Below are 27,579 nucleotides of genomic sequence, written 5' to 3' on the forward strand. Positions count from 1 at the left end.
AGTACATAAAATCCAATGTTGTTAACGAACATTCCATTTGGAGGCAACACTGTCACAGGGAAAATCTCTTACTGTTAGTTGGTCTTCTACTGACATTCAGAATTGGAATATGTCAACCACTTTTTCAGAAGTGTGTCTACTAATTAATCCACAACAAGCACCTGACAGGTCAAGGGCACTGTGACATGGGTTAACCTAAAACACCTCCATTATTGTCCAATTAAGTGGCAACCAAGATTGAATTTCTCACACATCTGCCGGTAATGACAGCTATACTGACAGTGGTACACAGTTCCCTACAAAGAATGGGCAGGAGTGACCTTGGAGACTCATAAAGTGTCATTTTACACAGCAAGACAACAAAACATCTCACAATGGGATTCCAACAACACTGGGTAATTTGACAAACATGTCTGCCACTGCTACACTCAGCAGCCCCCTATAACTGGCACTCAAAGAAAATAAAAGGAAGAAGAAATTGCACGCTCGTCCACTTCAACAAACCTCATTCACCTCCGCTCTGTAAGGCTGCATTTGTGTGACAGCAGGAAGGAAGCAGAAAGTGAAGTGTGTTTCCACTGTTGCCTTGATTGCCTCTTCATAAGAATCTGTCTCTCTCAGGGTGACCACTCATAAGCACAACGCTGCACTGAGGTAAGACCCTTTCATCTGACTCACTTTCTGGGGGAGATGCTGTTTTAGGAGGATACGGTTCATGCAGCTGGTAACTGTTCTTCAGTATGTGCCACCATTCATTTTCATTGTTAGATTGGTTTGCCATAACGGCATTTTATAGATAAAATAAAGAAACTAGCGTATTCCTTGAGGTGAACTTCTCAAGGCCTTGTCAGCTTGGTAGTCTGCTTAAACTTTGCTGAATGATGATTAGGAGTCAATCCTTCCAGTGGCGTCCACAGTTTAGGCCTATTGATTGACTGTCGTTCCTGTGTATTTCGTTACTACAATGTTCAGCAGTACGCTAAAGAGGTATATGACCTACAGTATCTAAAGGGCAAGGATTTGTCTTAATGACTGTGAGCATTGTGTTTGACATCTTATTTTATTCTCAATCTGGTGCAAAGCAATGCATAGATTTCTATTGTGCTTGTTAAATTTGATATCACTTTGTGTTATCAAAGTCATACCATTAAATATCTCCATTACTAAACACTTTAAGCATGCCAGCGATCAATAATTTCAATGGGGGAAAGGCTTGACTATTTTATTGAATGGTAGGTTACTATTAGGTATCAGATCTTTCCATTGTCTAGTGTACACAGAGATCAATGGCCACAGTTCTGTATGAGTGTTGAGTGAATGTTATCATTGTAAATGTATGTGGAAATATGGGGGTTATCTGCGAAGCTCACAAAGGACGCTGCAGCGGAAAGCTGACCAGGACTGCCTCAGCTGACCAAACACTAGCAGTACCAGACAGGTCAAACAGTCACAAAGCTCTGTGTTTGCACTGTGTGACCAGACAATAGACTTTGAAATCAAATAGCTTTCAATAGTGATGAGGCAATGGTTAACTAAGGGTCAGACAGAGACAGACTATACTGCACTAGGAGCTCCTCTTGTGGGAGGAACAGTGTTGAGGTCAATTCCATTTCCCTGGTGGGAAATTAGTGAATTGAAAAGGAATTTCCCCCAACCCTGGGTGAGAAATGCAACCTATTCCGAGGATCTTTATTTGGTATCTGTGGTGATCTTTCAATATGCAGAAAGGGTGGAGTCGTCTGTTGCTATGTACATCTCTTTGGCAGAGTTGAGTGGTGCCTGTATCGGTTAGTAGCAAGCTAACTCAGGGCTTCCAGGAAACATCTATCTGCTAGGGAAATGCGTCAGAGAGCCCCATGTCAGTTTAGTGCAGTTCTCACAGCAGACAGACAGACACACACACACACACACAAGTCAGGTGTCCTCTTACTGTCACTACTGTGGTGGTATGCGATCGGGTCACTGTCACTTCTGGTAAGTCATCATCCCCGTTTAACCACACTTAGGCTGAATCATGGTGGTCTAACTTGTGCCTGTATTCATGAAATGAGTGCGCTTCACCATGACAGTTAAAATGTCAGTCAGTTTGCAACTCAAATTTAGCACTGCCAATGGCACTGAAGTCAGACTAAAGCAGGGGCTCCCAAGTTTTCTTTGCCCTTGCGACCCCGACCATGTGAAAAAATATATGTAATTATTATTATTAACAGTTGACTTTTTTACTTGGGTCTATGGCAGTCAACTGAAAACATTCTAACAGTACTTCTGATCCTCTTCTCAACTCACCATCACATACGTTTATTGTGGGACTATGACAGTCAATTGCAAATGAGTCTGACATAATGTCTCTTACCTCACCACCACCAATGAGATGGGTGTGCTTGATACATGTCATGTCAGAGCTTCTCAAAGTTAGGGGATGTGGTCGACAGCGCACACCTCATCTCTGCAGTCACATCCGACCTGGATCGATATTTAGTTTTAATGCAGACAAGAGCACTGAATCCAGCTTCACACAGATCTGAGCTGGCGAAGGGTAGCCTACCATGAGTTTGATGGTGCTTTCAAGACAATTGGGAATTCTGAGAAATATGAGGTCAAATCATGGCTTTAGTGATCTTTAGGTCGGAAAGACAGAGCTCTAGAAACATGCCAGTTGGATGACCTTTCAAAACAATCTTCCCAGTCAGAGCTTGTTTCTTTCCGAGTTCCCAGTTGTCTTGAACGCACTAAAGTCGGAAGTTTGAGATTTCCGAGTTCCCAGGTGTCTTGAACTCTGCATTAATGATCAGAGGGAGACGGCAGGGTATTCCCTTTTGAGTCAGGAACCAAAACTCCTTTGTAGTGACCCGAGAATTCGTTGTCTGCAGCATTTGGTCACATGACAGCTCGATCAACTGTTCGATTTCACTTACCAGCATGTCAACTGAACTAGGATCACAGTCAAACGAATTGGGAAGTAGTTCCCAAAGTGCTCTTCCAAGCATTGGAGGTGAGCAGTCATCACTCTTGCGGGACACAAGAGTGCTGTTTTCTGTTATTTTCTTTTCATTACACAGAAAGTCAACCAAGTCTTTATTTTTTATTTTTTTTACATCCATTGTGAATAACAACCATTCTTCTATCAATGCAAAAAATTGTTCCAACACTCCCCCTTAATAAACGCCAAGCCTCGGTGTGAAATAGAACATTGTCATGCTCTGATCCCATAGCGCCACATAGTTTTGCTAACAGGCGTGCATCCGTTTGGAGAGCATAAGCTGGAGAGTTTTTGAGTCGTTCAGTCAGTTTCCTCTTGATTGCTAGCAATAGCATGAATTCTAAGTTTAACACTGTTATCTGACAAAGGTACTGATGTGAGTTTCTGTGCTTCTTTCTGTGCCTCTATATACACATTGTTTTCACCAGGGGTGCAAATTTGGTTTAAGAAGTGGGGGGGACAATTGAAAAAATAAAATGTATCCACTCGGATAAACACTTCAAACAGCCTACCCGACCGCTCCGAGACGTCCGCATAGTCCTAAACTACACCGTTGCCTCGTTTTGTATCACATTCCAATGATAAAACTGGGGAGGACAAAAATGCAATTTCAGAATGTGTGGGGGGGCCATGTCCCCCATGTCTCCAGTGAAAGTTGCGCCCCTGGTTTTAACCATATCAATTGCAGGGTGATCTCAAAGTCTCTGCAAGAGTGTGGGGTTTCATAGCGTAGCAGGCATAGCCATTCACCGTGGGAATGATTCAAGAGCAACTGTCAAGTACGGCCTTTTCCCATGATCTAAGGGCACTCTCTGGTTGAATTGTATCTTTTAGATTTTAACAATTTTCATTTAGATTTTTAAGGTTAACCACATTACAATGATTCTGAGATACAAAGATGATATTATTAAGAGAATGCCAAGTGTGTGCAAAACTGTCATCAAGGCAAATGGTGGCTACTTTGAAGAATCCAAAAAATCTCAAATTTGTTTAACACTTTTTTGGTAACTATATGATTCCATATGTGTTATTTCAAAGTTTTGATTTCTTCACTATTATTCTACAAAGTTGCGGCAAAACGGCTTAAGGACAACAAAGTCAAGGTATTGGAATGGCCATCACAAAGCCCTGACCTCGATCCTATGGAAAATGTGTGGGCAGAACTGGAAAAGCATGTGCGAGCAAGGAGGCCTACAAACCTGACTCAGATACACCAGCTCTGCCAGGAGGAATGGGCCAAAATTCACCCAACTTATTGTGGAAAGCTTGTGGAAGGCTACCCAAAATGTTTGACCCAAGTTAAACAATTTAAAGGCAATGCTACCAAATACTAATTGAGTGTATGTAAACATCTGACCCACTGGGAATGTGATGAAAGAAATAAAATCTGAAATAAATAATTGTCTACTTTTTTACTGACATTTCACATTTTTAAAATAAAGTGGTCATCCTAACTGACCCTAGACTGGGAATTTTTACTGGATTAAATGTCAGGAATAGTGAACATGTATTTGGCTAAGGTGTATGTAAACTTAGGACTTCAACTGTGTACACATAGTTATATATATTGCATTCAGAAAGTATTCAGACCCCTTCACTTTTTCCACATTTTGTTACTTTACAACCTTATTCTAAAATGGATTATATTACTTTTTTTCCCTCATCAATCTACGCACAATACTCCATAATGACAAAGTGAAAACAGGTGTTTTGAAATGTTTGCAAATGTATTAAAAAACAGAAATACCTTATTTACATAACTATTCAGAACTTCTGCTATGAGACTCGAAATGGAGCTCAGGTGTATTCTGTTCCATTGCTCATCCTTTAGATGTTGCTACAACTTCATTGGAGTCCACCTGTGGCATACTCAATTGATTGGGCATGATTTGGAAAGGCACACACCAGTGCATGTCAGAGCAAAAACCAAGCCATGCGGTCTAAATAATTGGCCGTAGAGATCAGAGACAGGATTGTATCGAGGCACAGATCTGGGGAAGGGTACCGACACATTTCTACAGCATTGAAGGTCCCCAAGAGCACTGTGGCCTCCATCCTTCTTAAATGGAATCATTTTGGAACCACCAAAACTCTAGAGCTGGCCACCCGGCCAAACTGAGCAATCAGGGGAGAATGGCATTGGTCAGGGTGGTGACCAAGAACCTAATGGTCCCTCTGACAGAGCTCCATAGTTCCTCTGTGGAGATGGGAGAACCTTCCAGAAGGACAACCATCTCTGCAGAACTCCACCAATCAGGCCTTTATGGTAGAGTGGCCAGACGGAAGCTACTCCTTAGTAAAAGGCACATGACAGCCCTCTTGGAGTTTGTCAAAAGGCACCTAAAGGACTCTCAGATGATGAGAAACAAGGTCTGATGAAACCAAGATTGAACTCTTTGGCCTGAATGCTATGTGTCACATCTGGAGGAAACCAGGCAAGGCTCATCACCTGGCCAATACCATCTCTACAGTTGAAGCATGGTGGTGGCAGCATCATGCTGTTGGGAGGTTTTTCAGCGGTATGGACTGGGAGACTAGTCAGGATCGAGGGAAAGATGAACGGAGCAAAGTACAGTGTGATCCTTGATGAAAACCTGCTCAACAGTGCTCAGGGCCTCAGACTGGACAATGAACCTAAGCACACAGCCAAGACAACACTAGAGTGGCTTCGGGACAAGTTTCTGAATGTTCTTGAGTGGCCCAGCCAAAGCCCGAACTTGAACCAGATCGAACATCTCTGGAGAGACTTGATAAAAGCTGTGTAGCAATGCTCCCCGTCGGACCTGACAGAGCTTGAGAGGATCTGCAGAGAAGAATGGGAGAAACTCCCCAAATCAGGTGTGTCAAGCTTGCACTGTCATACCCATGAGACTCGAGGCTGTAATTGCTGCCAAAGGTGCTTCAATAAAGTACTGAGTAAAGGGTCTTAATACTTAAGTAAATGTGATATTTCAGTTGTATTTTTTTAAATAAATTTGATTAAAAGTTCTAAAAACCAGTTTTTGCTTTGTCCTTGTGGGGTATTGATGAGGGAAAAAACGGTTTAATCCATTTTAGAATAAGACTGTAACGTAACAAAATGTGGAAAAAGTCAAGGGGTCTGAATACTTTCTGAATATATTTTTTTTATTTGTATTTATTTGTATTTTTTTACATTCTCCCGCGACCCCATTTTCCTAACAGACAAGCCCTAGTTTGGGAACCTCTTGGTAAAGACAGCATTTGAAAAACAGCTCTTGAAAATGCCTCATAAGAACTTTACAAACCCAACTTCAACACCCTGCACCCCAAAGAAACAATGTGGGAGATATGTTTGCATAGCAACAACTGGAGTATAACTATATTATTATACCATTACTTTTGACTGTCTTGAAACATTTAAATAATGCTCAATCATTAAACATGGTTTGATAAAAGAAAACAAAGCTTCTACTGGTTTGTTACACGCTCTCTGCTACAGCCCTTAAATGTCTATTTGACCACTGATGGACAAAGTGCAGCCTGCCTTTAAAAGCATATAATGTTGATAACTAGTCAGAGTCTCCTGTCCACTCCCTCTCTGAGACATGAGGATAAAGCTTCCCAAATGGAACCCTATTCCCTATATAGTGCACTTCTTTTGACCAGGGCCCATATGGCTCTGGTCAAAAGTAGTGAACTATATAGGGAATAGGGTGCCATTTGGGACATAAAGACACTGCTGCTTCCCCTTTGGGCCCTAATCACATTTGACACTGATTGTTTACAGTGGCCCTCTGCTGCCCTGGCAAATGGCAGAGACAGACCTTTATCTACCAACACCGGGTGGCATCCAGTCACTGATAAGCTCTTTCCCCCTTTCTCTCCATAATTCACATCCCCACTTCCAAACATGCATTGGTCGTTAATAATGCAGCGGTTGGCATTTGGTTGACGTGTGTGTGTGTGGTCCTGCTTTGGGCTGCCTTCAATGCAGCATTGCTACAGTACAGTTACAGCGGTAGGCAGCTTGCTGTGAGAGGAGCGTTCTGGGCCCTGTGGCCGGTCCAAATGTGATTTACTATTCTGAGCAAAGCACTGTGACTTTGACATCGTAGGAGGAAATGAATGTACAGGAGTCAGGAGGAAGGGTGAGATACGTTCAATTCGTTATCAAATGAGTCTGATACTGTAGCACTTTCTACGCACAGCATCTAATTCTAAAGTATATCATATGACATTGTAATTCTGTTGGTATTTTACTGTTCTGCCTTAGTGAGTGGGCCGTTATTGGGAGGACTACAATGACTGACTGACTGGTTGCTCTTTTCTTGTCTTAGTGAGTAAAGTGTACATCAGTCATCGGACTTTGAGGATCCTTGCAACTATAGGTCAAAGTTTACGCTCCCTGTCTGTCACTCTTTAGATGGATGCAACACTATGGAAGGGCTAGAGAGCAGCGAGTAAGAGGTGGGGCTGGTCACCGGAGCAGAAACATTGAGGACCAATCCATATTGAGGTCTGTGATGCGAAGCGGAGAGAGCTTCTGTGAATATCGTGACGAAAGATGGGATGTCTTTGACTGTGCAGCGAAATGAACATGACCTTCATTCTGCCCTCAGTCTGGTAACAAGTGAAGACTTTGTCCAGCTTGTAGAAGCATCCGGTACCCAATAGAAAGAAACAGAAGGTGGAACAAAGGGAGGAGAGAGAAAAGGAGAGACTAGAGAGGTAGAGTGGGGAAGAGAGAAGAAGAAAAGAAGAAAAAGAAGAAGAGTACAGAGTGGAAGTGAGAGAGAGAAAGAGACCCATTTTTCAAGATGGATCTGAGTCTGCTCAAGGCTCTGGAACGAGAGAAGGTTCTAGAGGTTCTTCAGAGGGACAAACTTCTGCGCAGCACGGAGGAGGACAGGATCAGGTAAACAATATTATTCACATTACTTAAGCCAAGTGTTTCACATTTACTGCATGAACACTGTACAACAACTCCCCTTTGAGGGGTTTTCAGGATCTGTGGAGACTGTGACAAGAACAATGATGCCCCTCAATATAGGATTCATAGTTGTTGTTTTATGGTTTATTAGAAATTATATGAGGCAGTCAATCTGAATGAATGCAGCAAAGCAGCTACTTCAAAAATGTACAGAAAATACGGCTGTAAAGAGGACTGTAAGTACAGTTGTTAAAGAACTGCCATCGCTACTGTAACTCCACCTGCCACCATCTGCTTTTACAGGAGGCTGAAGATGGAACTACAGGACATCCGGAGGAAAGGTGCAAAGAGTTTTGCCCGGCAATACAGCGAGAGGACGTGCGCTCGTTGTCAGAGGCCACTGGGCAAGTTCTGGAACTCGGGCGCTGTGTGCCGAGGCTGCAGTCACCGCATCTGCAACAAGTGCCGTGTAGGCGTGTCCGTGCTGGACTGGAAATGCACCGTCTGCCACGCCTACAGGTAGGACGCATGTCAATGCCATAACATAGATGTCATGTCAGCGCCGTAACATAGACTTTTATGTCGTTACTATAACATATACTTCTATGTTAGTGCAATAACATACACTGTCGTGCCATAACATAGAATGTCAGCACTATAGCCATGGTTGACTGTAAAATTGACTAACATTTTTATTGTTGTTATCCTCTAATTCTTATCAATGATTAAGGCGTTTTAACTTGTTAAGAGAATTAACTGACAAAAGGTACAGTATTTCCTTTGTAATCTAAACAAAGGTTAATTAATCTAAAATCCACTTCTCAGAGAGGTGAAGTTCCGGTCTGGGGAGTGGTTTGTGGAAGAGAGGGCCAAGAAATTTCCACCTGATGCAGGTTTGTTTCCTATACTCCTCACGTGCCCCATTCACTCATAATTAATATGCATAATTCACTCATAAATAATATGCCTTATATATCAACAAATACAGCTATACATTACTTGTTAAATAATACCTCATACGGGAAGATGTATTTTCAGTTGTTTGCTTAGTGATCTTCTACATCAGCTGACTTTGACTAAATAATGCATTGTTGCTTCTCTGCTACAACATTGCCTGGGAGAGTGGGAGAAAGTCCATAACATCAATAATAAATTGTGTGTATACTCAATGCTGTTTCTAGACATATGCAACATACAATGCCTTCAGAAAGTATTCCCACCCTTAGACTTTTTCCACATTGTGTTGTGTTACAGCCTGAATTTAAAATGTATTAAATTGCGTTTTTTTTGTCACTGGCCTACACCATAATGTCAAAGACGAATTATGTTTTTCTGAATTTGTACAAATTAATGAAAAATGTGCTTAAGTCACATAATAAGTTGCATGGACTCACTCTGTGTGTAACAATAGTGGCTTACATGATTTTTGAATGACTACCTCATCTCTGTACCCCACACATACAATTATCTGTAACGTCCCTTAGTCGAGCAGTGAATTTCAAACACAGATTCAACCACAAAGACCAGGGAGTTTTTCCAATGCCATGCAAAGAAGGGCACCTATTAGTAGAGTGGTACAAATAGAAAAACATACCTAGAATATCCCTTTGAGCATGAAGAACTTTTTAATTACTCTTTGGATGGTGTATCAATACACCCAGTCACTACAAAGGAAACCGCTCAGGGATTTCAGCATGAGGCATGGTGACTTTAAAACTGTTACAGAGTTGAATGACTGTGATGGGAGGAAAGTGAGGATGGATCAACAACACTGTAGTTACTCCACAATACTAACCTAATTGACAGAGTGAAAAGAAGGGTTGGCAGGAAATGCCAACAACGAATCATACTCATGCATAAAAAAAACAAATAATGAAAGAAAAGCATTGTAAGTTTGAATTTTGTAGTTAGTGTGGAGAGGTGGAAAAATTGTTATTGCTCAATAATGAGAAACCTCCTGGCATTGACAACATAGATGGAAAGCTACTGAGGATGGCAGGAGTATCTACAGAGTCAACTATCTGTCAAATCTTTAATCTGAGCCTAGAGGTAAAACATTTTGTCCTCAGGCCTGGAGGGAAGCCAAAGTCATTCCACTACCCAAGAGTAGTTAAGCGACCTTTACTGGTTCTAACAGCAGACCTATCAGCTTGCTGCCAGCTCTCAGCAAACTGTTGGAAAAATTGGAAATGCTATTTCTCTGTAAACAAATTAACAACAGACTTTCAGCATGCTTAAAGAGAAGGGCACTCAACATGTACTGCAATGACACAAAGGACTGATGATTGGTTGAAATAAATTGATAAGAACCTTATTGGAGCCATGCTGATAGATTTCAGTGCAGCCTTTGATATTATTGACCATAACACATATGTTTTCGCAACAACAGGTTAAGGTTTTTCAACCTCTGCCATATCGTGGATTCAGAGCTATCTATCTAATATAACTCAGAGGGTTTTCTTTAATGGAAGCTTCTCTAATGTCAAACGTGTAAAGTGTGGTGTACCACAGGGCAGCTCTCTAGGGCCTCCTCTTTTCTATTTTTACCAATAACCTACAACTGGCATTAAACAAAGCATGTGTGTCCATGTATGCTGATGATTCAACCATATACGCATCAGCAACCATAGCTAATGAAGTCAATGAATCCCTTTTGGAATGGGTGGCCCGATAATAATCTGGTCCTGAACATCTCTAAAACTAAGAGCATTGTATTAGGTACAAACCATTCCCCGAGTTCTAGACCTCAGCTGAATCTGCTAATGAATGGTGTGGCTGTTGAACAAGTTGAGGAGACTAAATTACTTGGTGTTACCTTAGATTGTAAACTGTCATGGTAAAAACATATACATTCAATGGTTGTAAAGATGGGGAGAGGTCTGTCCATAACAAAAAGATGCTCTGCTTTTTTGACACCACACTCCAAAAACCAAGTCATGCAGGCTCTAGTTTTGTCTTATCTTGAATATTGTCAAGTCGTGTGGTCGAGTGCTGCAATGAAAGACCTAGTTTAGCTGTAGCTGGCCCAGAACAGAGTGGGATATATCGCTCTTCATTGTAATCAGATACTATGCATGCCAGTCTTTCTTGGCTGAGAGTTGAGGAAAGACTGACTGCATCACTTCGTGTTTTTATAAGAAAAATTAATGTGTTGGAAATTCCAAATTGTTTGCATAGTCAACTTACACACAGCACAAAACACTTACCCCACCAGACATGCCACCAGGGGTCTTTTCACAGTCCCCAGGTCCAGAACAAATTCAAGGAAACGTACAGTATTAGACAGAGTCATGAGTGCATGGAACCCCCTTCCATCTTAGAAATTATTAAAGAAACACATCGCGACACCTCTCCCCCATGTGACCTACTTGTGTGTACAGTATGTACTGACATGCAGTGGTGGAAAAAGTACCCAACTGTCATACTTGAGTAAAAGTAAAGATACCTTAATAGAAAATGATTCAGTAGAATTAAAAGTCACCCAGTAAAATTCTACTTGAGTAAAAGTCTAAAAGTTACAGTTTTGATTTAAATCTACTTGAAAATCTATGAGAAGACCTCAAAATGATTTTCTAGCAATGATCAACAACCAATTTGACGAGCTTTAAGAATTTTGTAAAGTATAATGGGCAAATGTTGCACAATCCAGACAGACACACTGCTGTAATAGCTGCCAAAGGTGATTCTAACACGTACTGACTCATGAGGTTGAATACTTAGATATAGTGGTGTTTTATAAAAAATACAAAAATAATTGTTAAGACCATTGACTAAAAATGACAAATCCATTTTAATCCCACTTTGTAACACAACAAAACGTGGAAAAATTCAAGGGGTGTGAATACTTTCTGAAGGCAATGTAAGTGCAGCTTAGGGCCCTGCAGCAAAATTAGTAGAATTGCATGACATTAGATTTAAAACTGCTAAAAGTTCTCTCTCTCCCATGGCAAAATATGTAGAATTGCAGAAAATGATAGAAACAGCCGTGTGGACTACTGTTGGCAGCTATAGCAATATTCTAATACTTTACAGATATGCATGAGACTATTGGGGAGAAACTACTGAAGTCCTACCAGAGGTTGAGGTAAGTCGATGAGTGGTCTTCATTTATTAATTTACACAAACGTATTCTATGCTGCTGTCTTATGTGACCATACAGTCTGGAAGAGATGTAGACACAGATAGATGCAGTTATGTACACTGAGTATACCAAACATTAGGAGCACCTTCCCCTTTTGCCCTCAGAACAGCCTCATTTTGTCAGGGCATGGACTCTACAAGGTGTCGAAAGCGTTCCACAGGGATGCTGGCCCATGTTGTCTTCAATGCTTCCCACAATTGTGTCAAGTTGGCTGGATGTCCTTTGGGTTGTGGACCATTCTTGATACACACAGGGAAACTGTTGAGCGTGAAAAACCCAGCAGCGTTGCAGTTCTTGACACAAATTGGTGTGCCTGGCGCCTACTACCATACCCCGTTCAAAGGCACTTAAATATTTTGTCTTGCCCATTCACCCTCTGAATGGCACACAGACACGTCTCAATTGTCTCAAGACTTACAAATACTTCTTTAACTTGTTTAACCTTCATCTACACTAATTGAAGTGGATTTAACAAGTGACATCAATAAGGCATCATAGCTTTCACCTGGTCATTCTATGTCTTGGAAAGAGCATGTATTCTTAATGTTTTGTGAACTCAGTGTAAATGACCAATAATAAAAACATGTCATTTCATTAGAAATTGGTGGGAAAACAATACATTGTACGGATAGGGGCAGGTGAAAACAATGAATACAGTGTCATATAACTGTAAATTGCATTCTCTGTGTGTGTTTCATTTTCTAGTCATATAGCAGTCGTGCCGCCAACCCCTCCACCCTATTGCGACGGTCTATCCTTTAGCAGATCAGGGGTAAGGTCAAATGAAGATATCCAAATTCTGTTTTGTTTCATAAACCACAATTCTGATTTGGTCTGTATTATCAATAATTTTGTGATTTGATGATATCTAGGGACTGAAAAACTCCTTGAAAAAACCCTTCACCAAGTCTATGGAGGACCTGATGGTTTCCCTCACCAGCCACATGAGAAGTAAGTGATCCGTTTCAATATTGACGAAGGTCTCTGGCAGAACAGGGCTTTTCTACTAAGAGATGAAATTATCTTTGAATATGTGTTAGGTCATTTGAAGTACATCTTAAAGAGAAAAATAGGATCCAATAAAGGATGTGTCAAAACAGCGACACATTTCCTCTCAACGTTATCACAAAACTTATCGTAATGTTGATAAGCTATCCTTATGCATAGTCATGGTGCTAAGAAAACTGCACCTAGGCAACGAGATAAGGTATGATATTTATAGTGTGGCTTGTTCACAAGCAGCACGTCAGAAGTGCTATATTATGTATGGAGATGGTCTGTGTGTGTTATTTATCCTATCTTTCGGGTTTCAGGGTTCTCCAGATCACAGGAGGATGTGCGAGTGGAACAGGATCTGCTTACAGTGTACAACAGCCAGGGACAGCGTGCTGGCCAGAAAAGCCTCTCTGACACGAACATCAACAAATCCACCAATGTAAGAGAAACCAAATAAATATCAACCCCTCAACTGTGTATAAAAGTATTACACTCTGATGTCAGAGTCCACATAAAAGAGGTAAAGCAAAGAGACCCCTACCCCCCCACCCTACATGTGAGTGAGGTATTGATCATATTATGATACTGACAATTATTTCAGACAGGAGAGACTTTAGGAAAACAGCACTGTAACAACACCTTGTGACCTTATCAAGAGGTTCAAGCCTCTTGGTGTAATGCCTCAGATGTTGGACTGACAGACGCAGGTTCCCGGGTTCAAGTCCTGGTGGCGCTACCCCCGAATTCACTACAATATGAATAAAAAGTGTGCAATTTATAACAGACACAACTTCTCTCCTCACAGCTAACCAAAGGTCCCAGTCTTCCCAACCTGTTCAGGAAGAGCCGGAATGATGACCAAAGCGGTTCCTCATCGGGGGCTGATGAGGACATTTCCCTCGGCTCAGAGTACTTAGGGGGAAAGAGGGTCAGTTGAGTGGCCTGATGATGAAGAGAGAGAAATTAAGATGAAACCTGGTGACATAGCAGTTTATGCAAAACATCCTGTAACTTCACAATTTATTTGACATTTGATCAGATACAGATTGTTGTTACTGTTTGTTATGTGGTTACCATGTCTTTTTCATATCTTGCAAATCAGGCAGAGAAGCGAGGGAGAAATGCATCCAAAACATCTGTATGCTTAATTACAGAATAGACCTGCATAGTCTATATGCTGTCATAAAGTTATTTTAAAGCTGTAATATTAAGCTGTAACGTTATTTTAAAGCTGTAATATACCCTGTATTACAGGGTAGTAGTGCTAGTAGCACTGGTACAGACTGTGATCTCTTGGAGATCAGCAGTGTGATGGGAGAGCTAGAGTTCGCCATTGCCTTCAACGATATCACTTCCTGCCTGGAGATCACAATCAATGGCTGCAGAAACTTGGCCTACGGAGATGTCAAGAGGAAGAAGTGTCATCCGTAAGCAGTATTACTCAATACACTAGTTCAGGGTTTCTCGAACTCGGTCCTGGGCAACACCACCCCCCACCCCGGGGCACGTTTTGGTTTTTGACCTAGCACTACAGCTGATTCAGATAATCAAAGTTTGCTGATGAGTTGGTTATTTGAATCAGCTGTGTAGTAATAGGGCAAAACCAAAACGTGCACTCAGGGGGGGCCCCAGGACCAAGTTTGGGAAACCCTGCACTAGATCATAGAAATTACAGGAGGCTGGTGAGGGGAGGACGGCTATGGAATGGCAGCATGTGTTTGATGTATTTGATACCGTTCCCCTGATTTTTCTCCAGCCATGACCATGAGCCCATCCTCCCCAATTAAGGTGCCACCAACCTCCTGTGATAGAAATAGATGGCCTACCCATCATGGAACGTTGACTTGAATGGGGAGGCCCATTCTAGTAATTCTATGCCTATGATACCAGATTATTACTCTCTGTTGTATTGTGAACCATTAGCATATTAGATCTCCTTATCTTGTACTGTATGTCACCCTCATGGGCAGGTATGTAAAGGTTTATCTACTGCCAGAGAAGTCTCAGAGCACCAAACTGAAGACGACTGTCAAGAGGAACACGACGGATCCCATTTATAATGAAGTTTTACAGGTAAGGAGAAAAATCTCTGTCATATTCATTAGGAAACACTACAAAATATAGTAAAAATAGTGAAATAGTCTGCACTGTTAAGGAATCCCCTGTATTTCCCCCACCAATGTGTTGTATTCCCTGATACACAGTGCCAGATGGAGCGCCCCCTGTTGTCCAGGAGTACTCTGCAGGTGTCTGTGTGGCACTCTGGGACTCTGAAGAAGGTGTTTCTGGGAGAGGTTCTCGTCCCTCTGGAGGGGTGGATGTTTGAGGAAAGCACCACCCAGGGCTCCAGCTGGTACCCCCTGTGTCCCAAGGTAGGTTAAAACTGCTGATCATTAAGCAACGTTCACAAAATACCCTTTGATATCTCTGTAAATAAATGTATTTAAACATGGTTAGCAGTGTTGGTTAGGGGGGGGAAAAAACGGGTATGTCTCTTCTCTCTCTCTCTCTATAGCCCGAGAGCCCAGAAAGGAGTAGAGTAGAGCATGATACAGCAGGAGAACTCCTGGTCAGAGTGAAGTTCAGCTCTATGTCCCAGCCATCCTGGGTTTGCCACACAGATGGTAGGCTGGCTCTCTACAATTCATTGCCTCACACACTTGACGCTATACAGTGTGTTTTTACAGCAGTAGGGGTCAGATGATCCCTTATATTGAAATTAGCTTGTTTTCTTTCTTTCTCCACACAGAGGTTCACATTGGACCACATGACATTGGCCAACTGACTGTTCTCGTCACTGGTGTCAAAAACCTACCCACTAAAGCAAACACCTGTCAGAACACCTATGTTAAAGGGTAAATATATGACTAGTGTGTGGGTTTGCTGGGGTGCGATATTGTTGTGTGTGTACTGGTGTATTTTTGTTTCTACTTATGTGTGTTCATCTACTATACAGTTAGGTGTGTGTGTGTGTGTGTGTGTGTGTGTGTGTGTGTGTGTGTGTGTGTGTGTGTGTGTGTGTGTGTGTGTGTGTGTGGTGTGTGTGTGTGTGTGTGTGTGTGTGTGTGTGTGTGTGTGTGTGTGTGTGTGTGTGTGTGTGTGTGTGTGTGTGTGTGTGTGTGTGTGTGTGTGGGGAGTGTAAAACAAGGAACATTCTCAGTTGTGGGGACATTTCCCACATCCCCATGAGGAAACAAGCTATTTTAAGTTTACTGGTTAGGGTTAGAATTAAGGTTAGCGTAAGGGTTTAGTGGTTAGGGATTAGGATTTTGAGGATAGAACAAAATGTTTGTGTGCGTGTTTTCATCTATATATTTATCTTTATATTGTGTGTGTTTTAGGTGCTTGACTCTCCCCGGGTCCAGGGAGCTGGTCCAGAGGACCCCTGTCCTGAAGAAGAAGCCCAGTCCAGAGTGGTCTCACCAGCTGCTCTTCAGCAGGGTCACATCTTACGACCTCCAGATCTGCACTCTGGAGCTGGATCTCTGGAACCATATCCCCTTCACCTTCTCAGACCGTCTCCTGGGCTGGGTTAGAATGGAAGCTGGTAAGATGGCTACCTGTCTATCAATGACTGTTTTACCTTTACAGTAGATTTTAATCAGTTTGCATGACAATTAAAGGGCCTAACTGGAAAGGTTTGACCAGGCCTGTACAAGGGGATGAAATAGAATAGAAGTGACCAACTCCAGTTCTCCAAAATGTCAGACAGTCTGAGTCAAACATTAATGAGAATTGAATTAATCACACTAATAGAATTTAGAGAAAAGCCATCTGAGGAAACGGGTTTCACCTATTTCTTTAGGTATTGACGGAACTCTCTTCTGCATATCCATCCCCCGCTCTCTCTGGGGAGTCTATGTAGAAAACTATGGGAGAATATCAATTGCATACAGTGCATTCTGAAAGCATTCAGACACCTTGACTTTATCAACATTTTGTTACGTTACAGCCTTATTCTAAAATGGATTAGATTGTTTTTCCCCTTATCAATCTACACACAATACCCCATAATGACAAAGCAAAAACTGTTTTTTAGAAATATTTGACCATTTATCATAAATAAAAAACAGAAATATAACATTTACACAAGTATTCAGACCCTTTACTCAGTACTTTGTTGAAGCACCTTTGGCAGTGATTACAGCCTTGAGTCTTCTTGGGTATGACAGTACAAGCTTGGCACACCTGTTTTTGGGGAGTTTCTCCCATTCTTCTATGCAGATCATCTCAAGCTCTGTCAGGTTGGATGGGGAGCATTGCTGCACAGGTATTTTCAGGTCTCTCCAGAGATGTTAGATCGGGTTTAAGTCCAGGCTCTGGCTGGGCCACTCAAGGACATTCAGAGACTTGTCCTGAAGCCACTCCTGCATTGTCTTGGCTGTGTGCTTAGGGTCATTGTCCTGTTGGAAGGTGAACCTTCGCCCCAGTCTGAGGTCCTGAGCACTCTGGAACAGGTTTTCATCAAGGATCTCTCTGTACATTGCTCCGTTCATCTTTCCCTCAATCCTGACTAGTCTCCCAGTCCCTGCCGCTGAAAAACATCCCCACAGCCTTGTTTCTCATCATCTGAGAGTCCTTTAGGTGCCTTTTGACAAACTCCAAGCGGGCTGTCATGTGCCTTTTACTAAGGAGTGGCTTCCGTCTGGCCACTCTACCATAAAGGCCTGATTGGTGGAGTGCTGCAGAGCTGGTTGTCCTTCTGGAAGGTTCTCCCATCTCCACAGAGGAACTCTGGAGCTCTGTCAGAGTGATCATCAGTTTCTTAGTCACCTCCCAGACCAAGGCCCTTCTCCCCTGATTGCTCAGTTTGGCCGGGTGGACAGCTCTAGGAAGAGCCTTGGAGGTTCAAAACTTCTTCCATTTAAGAATGATGGAGGCCACTGTGTTCTTGGGGACCTTCAATGTAGCAGACATTTTGGGGTACCCTTCGCCAGATCTGTGCCTCGACCCAATCCTGTCTCTGAGCTCTACGGACAATTCCTTCAACCTCATGGCTTGGTTTTTGCTCTGACATGCACTGTCAACTGCGGGACCTTTTATTTAGACAGGTGTGTGCCTTTCCAAATCATGTCCAATCAATTGAAATTTCCACAGGTGGACTCCAATCACGTTGCAGAAACATCAAGGATGATCAATGGAAACAGGATGCACCAAAGCTCCATTTCGAGTCTCATAGCAAAGGGTCTGAATACTGTTAATTTTTATGAATTTACAAAAATGTCTAAAAAAAACTGTTTTTGCTTGTGTAGATTGATGACATTTTTTAAAATCCATTTTAGAATAAGGCTGTAACATAACAAAATGTGGAAAAAGTCAAGGGGTCTGAATACCTTTCGAATGCACTGTACCTCTTGCCTCTTTCTAAAAGCCCAGTGGATGAGGAAGCTAGAGGTCTCTCCCCTCTGACCTTCCCCAATGGGTTTTGAGAAGGTGAGGAGAGAGGACGTGAGGAGTATGCAATTGAGATTCTCCCTGTTTGTGAGAAGAAGCTAGGAAGGACTGATGTCACTGACCTTGCACTCTCTGTTAACCCTGTGTCTCCCAGGGTCATCATGGCAACTGGTGCTGCAGATGCCCAACATGTGGCATGACTTCAGTTTACCCATGCAAGCCAATGTCAACAGCAGGAGAACATGATGTCAACAGAAAAGGCCATACTTTAACGCTACCTTTAACTCCATTTGCACTGACTTTCAGGCCTTCGCTTTGTGAAAGTCCATCCAGTTAGATATTTATGTACCATTTGATGACTTATGTATTAAAGGGATGTTCCACTCAAAATGAAACCTGTTTTTATATTTCTGTGTTAAGGAATGTTCCATTCAAAATACAACCCAACATGTTTTTTATACTTTCTTTGGGACATCAAAAACAACTGAGGTAAATGGGAAATCATGTTAGATTGTATTTTGAGTGGAATATGCCTTGTGCTTTAAGCATGCTCACCTGATGACATTTCTTTAATGAGTCATTGTGAGGTGACTCTATACAAGTGTTTTTCTTTCATTCCTTCCCTTAGTTTCTTCTTGTCCTTTATTTGAGTTTCTGTTATAATAAAAAGGAACATTTGCCTCAAGTCAGTAAGACAAAAATCAGAAAGTGAAATCATAATCTTTATTGCCAATATGTTGAACACCTCGTTCTAAAATCCAGTTTAAATAAAGGACAGCGGCTGCACTGTGCATCGTCATCGGTTACAAGGTCAGTAAAAACTAGTCTAGTACACATCCAGAGAAAGAAGAGTCAATGGCGAGATGGGACTGAAGCCTCAAGCAGAACATCCAATAGAAGGCCTCTAGTGGGGTTACAACCACCACCATGTGCTGAAATGTCATAACTTCATTTCAACTAGTTTCTGGTTGTAATGACAATGTTTCAACCAGTTTTGGGTGATGTCATAACATACTGACTAAAAACATATCCTCTTATCCCTCACTTAAGAGTGACGTGATTGGGAACAAAGGGAAAAAAGTAAATGTTTTTGTATAAGCACAGTGCTCCTGGAGAAGCGGCATCTATGCCTCGGACATTCTGCTAGCTACCGTGAACTGCATGGCAAAAATCTAAAGTACCTATAGGATCTCCTTATCCTGATTTGATGACATGCAACAGAATATTTAATTAAAGGCCCAGTGCAGTCAAAAATGTGATTTCCTGTGTTTTAAATATACATTTCCACACGGAGATGAAAAGACCACCTGAAATTTTAGCCTATTTTGGTGGGATGGAGCTTTGGCCTTTCCATGGTGACATCACTATGCAGTAAATTAGTTAATAGACCAATAAGAAAGAGCTAGTTTTCGGTCTCCACTCAGACCACTCCCAGACAGTCCTTGCAAAATTATTGCTTGAGAAATTGATCTTTGCCCATATTAATTTAAAACAAATCACAGTACTTAATTGATACCCAGAAATAATTTCATATTGAGATAAAAAGGTCCAATGCAGCCATTTAAGAAAACAAAGTTGTAATAATATACAAATAAATCTCTTTAATTTAATGATCTAAAAGAAAACCTTATGAAACAATTATTTTGGTCGATATAGAACCTTTGATACATTTAAATGTTCTCATGATCATTAGAATAGCAAAAATATACATACCAAGATTAAATGATCCATATACCGTATAAATAAACTATTCATGATTTGCAAGCTACTGTAGAACAATATTAAACAAATGAAGTGTTCAAAATATAATGGAAAAACAGAACATGGTACACTTTTCTGAGAGTAAGAGTAAAAGTTTCATTATACTGTATTTTCCCCTTTCTGAGTGGTCCCTTTGAAAAACAACATATTGCCCTTTTTCAACATTCACACAACATTTAAGAAAATCAAAAGCTAGGGTTTAGTCCCACTACTCATCATCACACCTTTGGTTAAAAACAATGGTGATTGTATGTAATTTAATGCGATCAAAACAAAGAAGATTTGTTATGCTAAAAGAAAAGAAGATTTGGCACTAGTATGTTTTCTTACAAGAATGTGAAAAGCCCCCCCCCCGCCTGACAGTTTATTAAAGTTGTAAGTTAGGGAGCTAAGGGGTAACTACTGTAGTAAAAGTGGCGATGCAGATGTGTCACTCACTCTTTATACTGCTCTTGTAGGTGTGATGAATTCACTAATGTAAGTCGCTCTGGATAAGAACGTCTGTTAAATGACTAAAATGTCAAATGTTTGTGCACTCACGTGCATGTACAGTGTGTCTGTCTCTGTGTCTGCGTGTGTGTGTGTCTGCATGTGCGTGTAGCAGTGGCGGGATTAGTTCAGACACTATTCAGAAAGGGTACGTGGCTGTGAGGCCCTCGTGGCCTAGGGGAAAGGGCCCTCTTATAAGGCCTCAAACTCGTCGATCCTCTGCTTGGTGTTGCCCGATCGGATCTGCCGCAGGGTCTTGTACTTGTCCCGGCCGGCGCGCACATTCTCTGTGTGGAGCAGGTCGTTCTGGGTATGCTTAGTGTTGTCACGCGCCTGGGCCAGCTCCGAGCTCAGGGCCTGCAAGGAAGAACAAGTCAATGAGTCAACAAGAAGTAAACAAGGGAAGAACAAACCAAGGACATACTTTAAGTCAACAAGAGGACAACAACTTAACTCAAGCTGTACTCAGAGTAAGAGGGGGAAATGTCCTAAGCTCACCCTGGGAATAGGGTGGGTCTAGGACAGCAGATACATATAGGTTGATGTGCTACTAGTAATACAAAACTCAAGACAATGATTTAATGAATGAATCAAATCGATCACTCAACCCATCAACCAACCAACCGATCCCTGCAAATTCACACAGCTCTTTGCGAACTCCTCTCTCTTACCATAAGCTGTTTCTGCACGCGCTCATTCTTCTCGGCCTCAGTGAGACGCTCCTCCTCCAGGCGGTGGTCGTTGAAGCCCTCGTTCTGCAGGTCGGCGCTGTATGTGCTATTGTTCTCTTCACTGTCGTGGTCGTTCTGCTCCTCCGCCATAGTCATCACCTCGTGGTTGTCCACGAACATGGGCACCTCCACAAACATGGGGGGAGGGGGTGGCGGAGGAGGAGCCGTCATCACCATGTGCAGCTCCTCCTTGGTCTTCAGCAGGTCGTCCTGGGCCTCCTGGGCCTGCGGGAAGGGAGGGGGATGGTGCTCACAGAAGTTATTAATACAGAACACCCTAGAATGCCCCACATTACAAATGCAACCTTCAATATTAAGTGACTGTGTTTGTGTGTTGGCACCTGCGAGCGTGTTTGCACATCCAATTGTGCGTGCATACATACATTAGGTGTGCATGCGTTTGTTCACGTGTGTGTGTGGGCGACTCACCCTGTGCTGCCATGTGTCGGCCTCTTCCTCCTTGCGTCTCTTGGCCTCCTCCAGCAGGGCGATCTTAGCCGTGTGCTCGGCCAGCTCCGCGGCCTGATGGAGAGAACAGAAGAGAGGAGAGGAGGGAGGGAGAGGACTTAAACATCTGGGAGAGGGACGGAGGACGACGGAGGAGGGCTACAGGCCACAGACAGTCATGGTACAGTAGACAAAGGACTACAGGTCTGTGGGAGGGGATGGAGAAAAAGAGGGGTGTACGGGAGTGTGGAGGAGAACTTCAAGTTTTAGTGAGGGCGAGACATTTGGAGTAAAAGGTGAATATTAGGACAGAGATGGATGGACACTGTGTGGGGAATGTATAAGTCACCTTCCAGAAGAGAGAAAAGAGAAGCTGAGAGTACTGTGGTGCAGTAGAGTGAGTAGGCCAGTCTGTCTCAACATGTGCTAGGGCTAATAATCTGGTGATGAGGTATAATGATTTCAGTGTGGGCCAACATCGTTTGATTTGATTTACTAGGACCCCCATTGGCAGACACCAATGGCGACAGCTAGTCTTACTGGGGACAGACAACGAAAAAGACATTGCAGACAAAAGACAAATGTTCATACATGTAAAAACATTAACATGTAGTGTGTGTGCATCTATCAGTAACACATACGTCAGTACATACACACAACAAGTGGGTCACATGGGGAAGAGGCGTTGTGCAGTGAGGTGTTGCTTTATTAGTTTTTTTTAAACCAGGTTTGCTGTTCACTTGCACTATATAAGATGGAAGGGAGTTCCATGCATTCATGGTGCTGTATAATACTGTACGTTTCCTTGAATTTGTTCTGGACCTGGGGACTGTGAAAAGACCCCTGGTGGCATGTCTGGTGGGGTAAGTGTGTGTGGCAGTGCTGTGTGTAAATTGACTATGCGAACAATTTGAAATTTCAACACAATGTTTCTTATAAAAACAAGAAGTGAAGCGGTCAGTCTTTCCTCAACTCTTAGGAACTGTGAGAACTTGCTTTGTGGCGTATGGTGTCAAAAAAGCAGAACGTCTCTTTATTAGGGATAGACCTTTCTCCATCTTTACAACCATTGAATCTATATGTTTTGACCATGACAGTTTACAATCTAAGGTAACACCAAGTAATTTAGTCTCCTCAACTTATTCAACAGCCACACCCTTCATTAGCAGATTCAGCTGAGGTCTAGAACTTACGAAATAAAATGTTCTTAGTTTTAGAGATGTTCAGGACCAGTTTATTACTGGCAACCCATTCCAAAACATACTGTAACTCCAAAAAAAGTAAAAACATCAGCTTACATGGACACACATGCTTTGTTTAATGCCAGTGGTAGGTCATTGGTAAAAACAGTAAAGAGTAGAGGGCCTAGAGAGCTGCCCTGTGGTACACCACACTTTACACGTTTGACATTAGAGAAGCTTCCATTAAAGAAAACCCTCTGAGTTCTATTAGCTCTGAATAGCTCTGAATCCACAAAATGGCAGAGGTTGAAAAACCACAAGTTCTCAACGCATAAGTTCTCAACAACAAGTTATGGTCAATAATATCAAAAGCTACACTGAAATCTAACAGTACAGCTCCCACAATCTTCTTATTATTACATTTCTTTCAACCAATGATCAGTCATTTGTGTCAGTGCATTACACATTGGGTGCACCAGAGTGGAAAGACCTACAGTTACGGTCAAATATATTGGCACCCTTGCACGATTCAGAATTTCTTCTCGAATAAGTTGAAAATGAAAAAGGTTGGGTGTTTACACGTGTATTGTTTGATTTACAACTGCACAGGACCAAGAAACACAAAACCGAAACAAATTTCAATTCAAACGAATTTGGTTGAGGCAGGTAATTCTCGTTCCCTGTGTAATTTCTCACCCATGGTAAATTGCAGGTGCCTACAGGGTAAAAATAGCCCTTCAACGAGTTTTGAAAAGAGAAAACAGAACATTACACTCCATTGTAAAGTGCAACGATGACAATATATACACTGCTCAAAAAAATAAAGGGAACACTTAAACAACACAATGTAACTCCAAGTCAATCACACTTCTGTGAAATCAAAGTGTCCACTTAGGAAGCAACACTGATTGACAGTACATTTCACATGCTGTTGTGCAAATGGAAGAGACAACAGGTGGAAATTATAGGCAATTAGCAAGACAACCCCAATAAAGGAGTGGTTCTGCCGGTGGTGACCACAGACCACTTCTCAGTTCCTATGCTTCCTGGCTGATGTTTTGGTCACTTTTGAATGCTGGCGGTGCTTTCACTCTAGTGGTAGCATGAGACGGAGTCTACAACCCACACAAGTGGCTCAGGTAGTGCAGCTCATCCAGGATGGCACATCAATGCGAGCTGTGGCAAGAAGGTTAGCTGTGTCTGTCAGCGTAGTGTCCAGAGCATGGAGGCGCTACCAGGAGACAGGCCAGTACATCAGGAGACATGGAGGAGGCCGTAGGAGGGCAACAACCCAGCAGCAAGACCGCTACTTCCGCCTTTGTGCAAGGAGGAGCAGGAGGAGCACTGCCAGAGCCCTGCAAAATGACCTCCAGCAGGCCACAAATGTGCATGTGTCTGCTCGAACGGTCAGAAACAGACTCCATGAGGGTGGTATGAGGGCCCGACGTCCATAGGTGGGGGTTGTGCTTACAGCCCAACACCGTGCAGGACGTTTGGCATTTGCCAGAGATCACCAAGATTGGCAAATTCGCCACTGGCGCCCTGTGCTCTTCACAGATGAAAGCAGGTTCACACTGAGCACATGTGACAGACGTGACAGAGTCTGGAGACGCCGTGGAGAACGTTCTGCTGCCTGCAACATCCTCCAGCATGACCGGTTTGGCAGTGGGTCAGTCATGGTGTGGGGTGGCATTTCTTTGGGGGGCCGCACAGGCCTCCATGTGCTCGCCAGAGGTCGCCTGACTGCCATTAGGTACCGAGATGAGATCCTCAGACCCCTTTATGAGACCATATGCTGGTGCGGTTGGCCCTGGGTTCCTCCTAATGCAATGCAAGACAATGCTAGACCTCATGTGGCTGGAGTGTGTCAGCAGTTCCTGCAAGAGGAAGGCATTGATGCTATGGACTGGCCCGCCCGTTACCCAGACCTGATTCCAATTGAGCACATCTGGGACATCATGTCTCGCTCCATCCACCAACGCCACGTTGCACCACAGACTGTCCAGGAGTTGGCGGATACTTTAGTCCAGGTCTGGGAGGAGATCCCTCAGGAGACCATCCGCCACCTCATCAGGAGCATGCCCAGGCGTTGTAGGGAGGTCATACAGGCCCGTGGAGGCCACACACACTACTGAGCCTCATTTTGACTTGTTTTATGGACATTACATCAAAGTTGGATCAGCCTGTAGTGTGGTTTTCCACTTTAATTTTGAGTGTGACTCCAAATCCAGACCTCCATGGGTTGATAAATTGGATTTCCATTGATTATTTTTGTGTGATTTTGTTGTCAGCACATTCAACTATGTAAAGAAAAAAATATTTAATAAGATGATTTAATTCATTCAGATCTAGGATGTGTTATTTTAGTGTTCCCTTTATTTTTTTGAGCAGTGTATTATATACATTAGAGTACAGTGCTCAGTGTAGGGCCCAGCACTTCAGGACCTGGGGTAGAGCTTGACATCCATAAAAGTATGACATTCATTTTGTTAGTAATTTATCAGAGCGTCACTGTCTGTAATCTTGGATCTCCATTCTCTACATGGATCTTGATGGGAGTTGCTATTCCCATCAAGATCCATAGGGTGGTCACATGAGAGCTCTGTCTGAATAGCCTCCAAGGAGTTGAGGGGGCATCGCTACAGGATGAAGTTCCCCCTTTGCACAGATCTAGGATCAGCTTACACTCAACTCCTTTTAAAAAACAGTCATTTTCAAACACAGTACCACGATGACATGGGGAGTAAGAAAAAACTAGAAACCCGTTGATTTTGAAAATCACTTTTTTACTTTTAATCCTACTCTGATGCCACAGAAGCATTTTTTTGTACCTTATCTTTTTAACCTCAAATCATAGAAACACTTGCTGTTTTCGCATATGTAGACACTGGTCTGGTGCTGCAGATGATGAACATGAGGTTGAAAAGTGGCGGAATTGCCCCTTAACCATTAGTGGGAAAAATTGTATTGATCCAAGATCAGCGTCTAGGGCCAACTTCATCCTACACCAGGTGGCCTCTGTCTGCAATGCACCAAAACAACATCTGTAACTGACTGGTTTTCACCAGAGCCAAACAAGCAAGGGTTCTGAGTAACCTGCATCTATTGTTTGCAGTGTGTGTGTGTGTGTCAAGTCTAGGGTTGTAAATACTGCACACACACAAAGCCCAGCACAAAAGCACGACACACACAGTGTGGATGTCTGACCATAAAAAACCTCTGAAGTGTTCTCAGCTGTAAAATTGGTGGCTGGTTGAAAAAGGCCCAACACAGCCTCCATTGAAAACACTCAACAGGTTGCTAAGCTAGACTAGTGCTTAGTCACTGGAGCTGAGGAGATTGAGAAAAACAGATGATAATGTTGCAATGTTCATACTAGTAGGGCCTATGGGGTAATGACGATGCATTACATGTTTGAGGAAAGCCCTATTAGAGCAAATAAATCTGTGCTTCTACATATTCATTGTTTGCTTTTGGAAGTTTTAAGCTGGGTTTCTGTATAAGCACTTTGTGATATCTGCTGATGTAAAAAGGGCTTTATAAATACTTTTGATTGATTTAAATGTATTTATTTAAACACCGTAGCCTACATTACTGTTTATTATCCATCCTGTTGCCTAGTCACTTTATCTACCTCAACTACCTCGTACCCCCACACATCAACTCAGTACTGGCGCCATGTGTATATATCGTTACTCATCGTGTATTTATCTGGTGCATATCTGTTTATCATGACAAAGGGCTCTGTTATGGGGTTTGTTCAGAGTGGCTGTTGCCTGATGAAGACCTGAGGGTCGAAACGTTGTTAAAAAATATCACCTGGGTCCAACTTGCCCCTATTAAAACAGACTCAGTGTTCCACTGTCAATAGCCTAGTGAGAGCACACTGGTCTACAGGTTTACTGTCAGGCCTGTTATAGTGACCCTGTGGGTGGTCTGGTGCAGAGCAGGGTGGGCACTGTCTGGCATAATGGGATGCGGTCCAGTTATACGGTGTTGAAGGACATTATTACGTTGTCTTAAGGAGCAGTCTGGTACAGGTTTTGTTTGCTCTTCAGTACTGAACAGTGGTTATTTCAGCTCTACACAGTTCGCTGCAGTGAGGTGTAGTTCAGAGTTGTATATGTTAAAGAGATGGTGCCTAGGCTTTAGCTCAGTGGGCTAACAGTCTTGCGGCGTGCAGGAGAAGGCCAGAGTTCAAACTCTGGTCAGTCACATATAGATACATAAGTCCATTTCAGCATGTACAGTATAGTAGGGTTATAGTTGGGTTTCAATTAGCAAGGTTATAAGGGGGTTGTGACATGTTTGTAACATGATTGTTTGGTGGTTCTCACCAGCTGCTCCTGGTTGTGCATCTGGTCCTCGGCGTGGCGGGCCAGCTCCTCCTTGGCCAGCAGGGCGGCCTGACGCTCAGCCTCCAGGCGGGCTGCCTCGTCCTCCGCCATCCTCCTCTCCACCTCCAGCTGCATGGCACGTTGCATCTGCTCCTGAAGGTCTGTAGAGACGGAGAGGTGAGACACACACACACACACACGTTGTGAGATTTTACATTTCTGCAACGTGTT

The 27,579-nt window shown here is 42.7% G+C and overlaps 2 protein-coding genes across 2 annotated transcripts in view; one reads left to right on the plus strand and one right to left on the minus strand.

The window, feature by feature from the left end:
• Positions 1-4: 4 nt before the first annotated feature.
• LOC106607586 (synaptotagmin-like protein 3) lies at positions 5-19,037 on the plus strand. Its single transcript, XM_014204664.3, has 16 exons — positions 5-654; positions 7,279-7,856; positions 8,175-8,390; positions 8,697-8,764; positions 11,904-11,955; positions 12,718-12,784; positions 12,885-12,963; positions 13,326-13,447; positions 13,814-13,936; positions 14,263-14,435; positions 14,979-15,081; positions 15,213-15,380; positions 15,524-15,632; positions 15,758-15,863; positions 16,350-16,555; positions 18,557-19,037. Exons 2-16 carry the CDS (start codon positions 7,759-7,761, stop codon positions 18,646-18,648), a joined length of 1,782 nt encoding a protein of 593 aa, XP_014060139.1. The 5' UTR covers positions 5-654; positions 7,279-7,758; the 3' UTR covers positions 18,649-19,037.
• Positions 19,038-19,106: 69 nt separating this feature from the next.
• LOC106607585 (ezrin) overlaps positions 19,107-27,579 on the minus strand; it is a 57,107-nt gene continuing 48,634 nt past the window's right edge. The window contains exons 12-15 of the mRNA XM_014204663.3: positions 27,349-27,509; positions 21,813-21,905; positions 21,324-21,608; positions 19,107-21,009 (exon numbers count right to left, since the gene is read on the minus strand). Of these exons, the coding sequence (XP_014060138.3) occupies positions 20,845-21,009; positions 21,324-21,608; positions 21,813-21,905; positions 27,349-27,509 (704 nt within the window). The 3' untranslated portion in view covers positions 19,107-20,844. The remainder of the gene's footprint in view (positions 21,010-21,323; positions 21,609-21,812; positions 21,906-27,348; positions 27,510-27,579) is intronic.

This window comes from Salmo salar, chromosome 06, assembly GCF_965601325.2.
Source record: "Salmo salar chromosome 06, fSalSal1, whole genome shotgun sequence".
NCBI lineage: Eukaryota > Metazoa > Chordata > Actinopteri > Salmoniformes > Salmonidae > Salmo > Salmo salar.

Coding starts and splice junctions, on each gene's coding strand:
- LOC106607586 (XM_014204664.3), top strand. CDS start 7,759: ATGGATCTGAGTCTGCTCAAGGCTCTGGAACGAGAGAAGGTTCTAGAG. Junction 8,765..11,903: donor GAAATTTCCACCTGATGCAG/GTTTGTTTCCTA, acceptor AATACTTTACAG/ATATGCATGAGACTATTGGG. Junction 11,956..12,717: donor AAGTCCTACCAGAGGTTGAG/GTAAGTCGATGA, acceptor TTCATTTTCTAG/TCATATAGCAGTCGTGCCGC.